The sequence below is a fragment of the Chanos chanos genome, chromosome 2, assembly GCF_902362185.1.
Source record: "Chanos chanos chromosome 2, fChaCha1.1, whole genome shotgun sequence".
Classification (NCBI taxonomy): Eukaryota; Metazoa; Chordata; class Actinopteri; order Gonorynchiformes; family Chanidae; genus Chanos; species Chanos chanos.
In genome coordinates, this window is record NC_044496.1 from 58,011,680 (window position 1) to 58,019,179 (window position 7,500).

General features: G+C 42.5%; 1 protein-coding gene across 1 annotated transcript in view; it reads left to right on the forward strand.

The window, feature by feature from the left end:
* Positions 1–7,500, forward strand: part of htr4 (5-hydroxytryptamine receptor 4) — a 42,222-nt gene that overhangs the window by 10,277 nt on the left and 24,445 nt on the right. Inside the window, exon 4 of the mRNA XM_030765597.1 lies at positions 6,843–6,996. Within this exon, the coding sequence (XP_030621457.1) occupies positions 6,843–6,996 (154 nt within the window). The remainder of the gene's footprint in view (positions 1–6,842; positions 6,997–7,500) is intronic.

Below are 7,500 nucleotides of genomic sequence, written 5' to 3' on the forward strand. Positions count from 1 at the left end.
AACTGTAACATGGCCTCTCTGATCTGGGATCAGTGCGTCTTTTTAAATATGTTATATGCTTGGAGCAGTAAGTGGAAGAGAAGACGTCTTATCATTTACTGATAGCCTCTCTTTTCATGAGACATGCACCCATTTTTCCTCAGTAGTAACAAATTTATAGCACTTGGAATTTGTACGAATTTGGAATTTGTTCACATGAAAGAACGCAGCTGTCCAACGGTTTGCTGGACTTCAGTTTTGACCCAAACCTTCGACATCCTTAACACCCATGGAGTGTGTCAGTGTCTGACCCTGGATCAGTGCGTGAGTAGATGCTCATGTCTGTGAATGAGAGCATGCCATAGCAGAGCTGTGTTCCTTCCTTACATTATTCAACCAATTAGACACACATTCTTTCAATATCTCACTGCTCACCGAGATCACGCCAGCAGGCAGAAATAGGAACTATAGCATTTGCCATTTCTCTCTCTTTCTCTCTCTCTTTCTCTCTCTCTCTCTTTCTCTCTCTCTTTCTCTTTCTCTTTCTCTTTCTCTCTCTCTCTCTCTCTTTCTCTCTCTCTCTTTCTCTCTTGCTCTCTCTCTCTCTGTCTCTCTCTCTCTCTCTCTCTTTCTCTCTCTCTCTCTCTCTCTCTCTCTCTCTTTCTCGTACGCACTCCTTTTCCACGCTTCAGCTCTAGCTGCGTCTATCCCGTGCTCCTATTCATTCTGTCTCTGTTTTTCTTTTCATCTTTTTTTCTCTCGTTCTCATCCTCTTACGTTGTGTTTTTACCCCTTTTCTCATTTTCTCACTGACTTTTCTCTTTTGTCCCCCTGTGTGGAGAGATATCTTTTATGTTTAACTCTTTGATGGTTATAGAGAGAAAATAGCAGAGCCACAGCTGGTCTTTTACAGCCTCATTCTTTCTCTCCCTCTGTTCTCCTCTCTCTCTTTCTCTCACTCTCTCTCTATCTATTCCTATCTCTTGCTCTCTCTCTCTCTCTCTCTCTCTCTCTCTCTCCCCCTCGTAGAGTTGTTTTTTTCAGCACATCTTTCTCTTCAGGGCAAGAGTTTACAATAGGAAACCTGTTAAGAGTTTTGATGGCAAAACCACTTTTTAATAGTCAGACTTTTTGACCCCTAACATTATTTCCCCTCGACTCATCATTTTATCCTCCTGCATTCGATTACAGTGTTCTGTCCTCTGCTCTCTGCCCCTTCATACTCTCTTCTGTAAAAGCAGTCTCTTTTTTTTGTTGGTTTTTTTTTTTTGTGCCTGCGTCAACAGATGGGAGAAGTTCCAGCCAAGCCCCTTATTGAAATCATGAATCTGGAAAAGGAGGGAAACAGCGATTTTCTTTTTCCTCAGCCATTTCACAACTCATTTGCGACTGCGAAGTCCTGACAGTGAGGGAGGCAAACACAACACCCCCCCTCACACACACACACACACACACACACACATTCAGCCTGCGTCCTTCAGCCAGCCACTTAGCACTCACAGTAATGTTCAGCGTGTCATTTTGTTTCAGGATGCGGGAAACACAGACCAGATTGTCCTCAAACACTGCTCTCTCTCTCTCTCTCGCCCTCTCTCTCTCTCTCTCTCTCATATTTCCACCTCAGTCCTGAGACTCAGTGCACCCATCTCGTTCCTGGGATGAGAGGGTTTTAGGGGGTAAAATATACTGTGAGACACTGTGAGTTTGGATAGTCATGCTGACTGGATCCTTAAAGAGCACTGGCTCCCCATGCATTTTTAACCTGAGAAATCCCAGCCAGGCACTTTTTCCGTGTCTGAATATTCCACCGCTCCTGTGTTTTAAGTACGCCGCGCTGTGTGACATAACCTGAACTAATCTCACCCTTAACGCTGGGACACTAAAGACACGTTCTTACCACTCTTAGTTAAACGGAACATTTTGAATAGAAGGTAACAGCAGATGAGTATTTTAAACAATTTGTTTTATTTGTTGAAATGTAGTGTCAATTACTAGAAAACCCAATCATAAATCTTACCTGTCTAGTTAATGAAAGTGTAATGTGTGCCATAATGAAAACAGAATGAAAACATAGTGAGTTGTAGTATATTGAGACTAGAGTTGGAAAATAGATTTGAGCTGCCTCATCATTTCTTAAAATAAATAAGTGTATTGTTGTGTTAAATCATCAAGGTTTTAACCAATCAAATCCTTTCACCAATCACATTCTTTAACCAGTCATATTTTTAACCAGTCGCCTCCTATGACCAGTCGCCCTCTTTAACAATTCAGCTCAGACCTGTGTGTCCTTGACGGGGCAGAATAATGAGAGATGGAGGTGCAATATATTCAAACGGTTTGTGTTTTTTCACCGAGGTGTGTTTCCACCAGGCCTCAGCAGACAGGCCAACATATATTATACGTTCTGTTTCTCAGTCTCTGTCAGGCACACTACCTGTGGGACCCTTCATATTGGATTTACTCTCGTCTCAGTCTCATCGAGAGCTGAGCAAGCAGGTTACCGAGTCAAACATCTGCATCGCTTCACAGACGGCGGCGTCTAACAGAAGCGTCTAAAAATAACTGAGCAGGTGAACGGCGGAAGCTGGCGCCTGCTTTCAGTGCTCCAGCCCCGTATGTAAAAACCTCTCCACTCATCAGGGAGACTGAGAGGAGCTGGGGAGAGGTGCTGTGCTCTCAGGGGGGCTTGTTTAGAGACACACACGCAGGCAGGAGCCGTGACAGCGGCCGCCGCGAGTCCTAAACTCCGTCCTCGCCGAGCGGACCTCCAGCGGTGGTTTATAATGACCGACAATCAAACCTCTGCCCACACAGCGAACGCGTCTGCTTCTCGTTAGTCCGGGTGTTCGTCTCCCCGTGCAGCAGACGTCTGTTCAGTGCCAGCCAACCCAGCTTGGCATTGTGTTTTGTGTATGCCTCCTCTCTCGAAGCTTAACCTCTCAAATGGGAAAGATTGATCCTTCCAAACGTGGAAAGCGAGTGTTTTTTGGCAGCGGGGAAACAGTGAAGTGTGTTTCTGTTCATGACGTCCGTCAGCTTTAGATTCGACGTTGCTATTAATAGAGAGTTGGGTGGAGACGACTCAGGTAATGATTCGTATAAGCTCTGATTTCTTTCCCTTGTCTGAAATTGCGAGGGAAAGTAACCGTGCTCACATCACCATCGATCACTGTTTCTGCAATTATGATGCAAGTGTTGTAGCAATGGCTTCCATCTGTTCCCCACTGCGGCTGGCTTTATCCATCTCACGGCGCCTACAGGTGGGTGAGTTGCAGTGAACTCCGCCAGGTGAGCAGGTGTGATAAACTGCCCCCCTGGCTCCCGTGCTCTGACAGAGCTGCCCTTTAGTAGGGAAGTTTGGCAGGCACTCTGTAAACAAAATCACAAAAGCGCTTTCTCACTATTCAGGCCCGGTGAATAGCATTAGCCTCTCCTGCCGTGGGTAAACCCTCTCGCATACCGTAATAATAACAATAACGAAAAACCTTAACACTTAAAAATGAAAGGCAACACACTTCTGGAGTCGGCTCGGCTCTTGACACGGCTTTCAAGTTGAGTCGACTTGGAAAAAACTTAAGCAAGTTGCCCTAATAATTTTACAGTGTGCCTGTTTTCAGCTTCAATTAATCTCCTGTGCTAAGAATTCTCCATTAGAACTGTCTAGAAAGATTAATGGAACGCAAGGCAAGGCACGTCACTTTTGGGCGCACAAACACACAAACCGAAAAGAAACTGGGGACGGATTCTTTTCGTCTGTTTCTCTCTTTCCCAGCGTTCCACGTTGATCAGACGGACCCGTCGGCTCAAGGTCTCTGGCGTGATTATCTCTGATCAAAGCCCTGATTCTGAAGCAGCAGAAACAGAATCTCTAATAGCTTGAACAGTAGTGCACTTGGTCACAGCAATCAGAGTGAAGATCTGGGTGTGATAATCTCGTACAGAGGATGTCAGCCCTGCCAGCTCCAGTGTAAACCACGCCACGATTAACGCACGCCAGGAATGTCGCGCTGTGAAGCTACATCCTCAGATACGAGTGCGAACGTCAGCACAGGCCCGGGCTCTGACAGAACTGGGTCGGCAGAGAGAAAGATGTGGCCTGTTGATTTGGACTGGAACACTCTGGGGAAGGGGTAGCGGACATAGGGGCTGGGGAGGGACCAGTCTCTGAACCGCACGTCGTCCCAGTCTTACCAGTACAGCCACTTACCCACAGTCACCCCCACACGGTCAGCAGGCTTTAGCAATCAGGTCACTCGTGTAGGGGAAAGTCAGAAGTCAGAGAGAGGAGATCTGAGTGTGACTGAGGTGGTCTTGATTTGGTGAAGGAATTTTGGGGAATCTGGCTGTGAGCCCAGAAGAATTCCAAGCTGTCCCAGCAACACAGACTAAGCATTACAGCCAAACTTTATGACAAGAGTAGATGACACAAGGGAGGATTTGAATGGATGATACAGTACAATGTATAAGAAATTCTTTTAATGTAATCCATTCATAAACACTTTATGAGAGGGCTAAGCATCAGCTGTAGTCTCAACTAATAAATCTTCTCCAAACTTCAGATGAGATCAGGTCAGATTACTTTATTTATCCTATAAGGAAATTGGTCTTGGACAGAGAGACAGGCGTAAAAAGGAATGTGGAAAAATCAGTGCAGAGTTTAGACTCATCTCAGCGCTGAAAAACGCACTCATCTGAAAAAGTCATTTCAAACGTTAAAACACACACACGCTTGATTGTGGGTGTGTGGGTGTCAGTTTTCTTGGGGGATGGAGTCTGAACCCCCCTTTTGAATAGTGAGGTGTCCCTTCCCAACATTTGAGATGTCTCATTCATCTACTGGGTGGTGAGTGATGCTGATCCAGGGTCAGTTTTCTAAAGTAAACTGATGATGCAGTCCAATCTCATCAAGGCATCTGGGCCATTTACATCAGCGTTGCTTTATCACATGCTGTAGTCATCTCCTTTTGTTAGAAAATGAAAAAAAAAAAAGAGAGAGGTGCTATTCATGGAGTCATTAACAACATTCCCACACATGAATGTGCAGACCTGCTTTCCTCAGCTGTGAATGAAATTGATTATATTTTTGGTTGCATAAAAAGTACGATTCTAAGAGGATCTGTACGTTTTTTTTCCCACCGCTCCTAACATCTACTCTCTTGAAATTGGGCAGATTCTTTGGGCGCCCACTGAATTCCAGCCTGTCACATGCTCTAGCTTTTGTTTCAAAGCACAGCGCGTGGATGAATACCACCCTCAACCTGAAATTTTCACCTGGTTGCTATGGTCATGTTGCCATAGAAATCTAAGGTCCTTCTAGATCTGCAGCGTTAATGTTAGTGGTTGCTGTGTGCGAATGGTCAGTAGAAATAGAGACTGACAGGAGAAAAAGGTTAAGATGCATCTCAGGTCGAGGGTCAGTGATTGTTTTCAGAATGGTGCAGTGAATTGAAATGATCTGACATGTGTGTATGTATATATATATATATATATATATATATATATATATATATATATATGTGAGTGTGTGTGTGTGTGTGTGTGTGTGTATGTGTGTGTGTGTGTGTGTGTATGTATGTATATTAGGGGTTGTAAGAGTGCATAATTTTACAACTCGAGCACTGTACTTTTTTCCCGAAAAACCTGGTGTCTTATATCAATTAAAAGACTATGCAACTATGATGGGGTTGGTCTCAGCACCCAGAGCAAAGCATAAAATTACCTTACGCAATGGTGAAGTATGGATGATACCAACGATATGTTAATGTTATTGTTAGCAACATTTTACAGTAGCCCAAGATAGAAAGTTCAGTCAAAAAAGTGAGTTTTTTTTTTGTTTTGTTTTTTTAATTTTTCAGATTTACCTGGTTTAGTGTGGACGTAGCCTAAATGTTCTTACTGCGTTTAGATATAGCGGCTGTTTTTTGGTAAATTCGGTGAAACCTGGTCATCATTAGTAAGCCTAACCGACCTAAAAGTGAAAGTAGTCATATTTGCTTATATCTATTATTAACAACGTTAATTTGTTTAGCCGCGTTAGTGTAGTAGCGTAGTCTATTAGCCTATACGACAGACTCGATGTTCGAGCCATCCTTGAGAAATCCGTCCACAACTCACAGATGTTGCACTTTTATTTCATCACAACGACAGTTGGGAAAGAAAGTTTGCACAGTAAAGTATAACAGTAAAGCAAAGAAACTATCGCTTCACCCTTTTCTGCTGTTGCTATCCTTCCTCATGTTTACCAAGGGCTCTAACAGGAAACCGAGTGCACGTGAGATCAAGCATCACACGATTAATGAGTACTCGACGTTAATGTAGAAACTCGAGAATTGATGTAACTGCTCCAGTGCTCGAATGCTTGAGTAATCTGTGCAACCCCTAGATAGATAGATAGATATTAGGGGTTGCACAGAGTATATATATCATTTTTTTTAATGTAGGTTTTGATGTATATACTTTTTGTTTTGATGTATATACTTTTTGTTTTGATGTATATAATTTTTGTTTTGATGTATATACTTTTTGTTTTGATGTAAATACTTATTTGCATGCAGGGCTTATTTTTCAACCACTTTATTTGCCTCTGATTTCTCAAGGGTTTTACATTTATTCAGAGCCTCTAAATAACCTCACTGTGTTTTGTTCATGATAGTATCTCTCTGTCTCCCACTCATACACACATACACTCATACACACAAACACATTCAGTGCTCTTGTAGATGATGATGATGATGGTGACGATGACGATGATGATGATGATGGCGATGGTTGTTTTTATAGCAAAGCTGTAATCCTTTTACTGTGCATTAGACTGGTGTGAAATGTTTTCTGTGTAAAGTGATGATTTAATGATGCTGTTGCAGGTACTATGCCATCTGTTGCCAGCCACTGGTCTATAGGAATAAGATGACACCCCTTAGAGTGACACTTATGATTGGCGGATGTTGGATTATCCCAACTGTCATCTCCTTCCTACCCATAATGCAAGGCTGGAACAGTATCGGAATAAGACATCTGGTGAGTGGCTTGTTTAAAATTGTATGTCCTGATGTCCTGAAAACGCAAATTTTCTGCTAATTTTTTGATGATTGTGTCTCTTTCATTCTGTGTCATCTTTGTTAGAGTCAGGACAAGTATGTAGATGAGTTTTATATTATTAAAATGTGCTCCGTGAAATAGGAGGGAGGAAACTGTTTAGCATTCAGAGAGAAAATGTACCCAAACAAATATGTAAATCAAATCTTTTGAGATCATTAACATATTTACAGAATGTGTTCATGTAACATGTCATGTGCTTTTTCCTCGTTTGGAGAGCTGCTTTGTATTCAGGTAAAAAAAAAAAAAAAAGAAAGAAAGAAAAGAAAAAAGGTAAAAAAAAAACATTATGCCTGCTATGCAACAAATAGTGCTCAAATACAGCTTCAGTATCCTTGACAGGCGGCTGCTCAGTTTAGGAAAACAATAGCTTTATGAGAGGATCTGAGAGAGAAGAATGATGATGGAGTTGAAATGAAAAGCCGT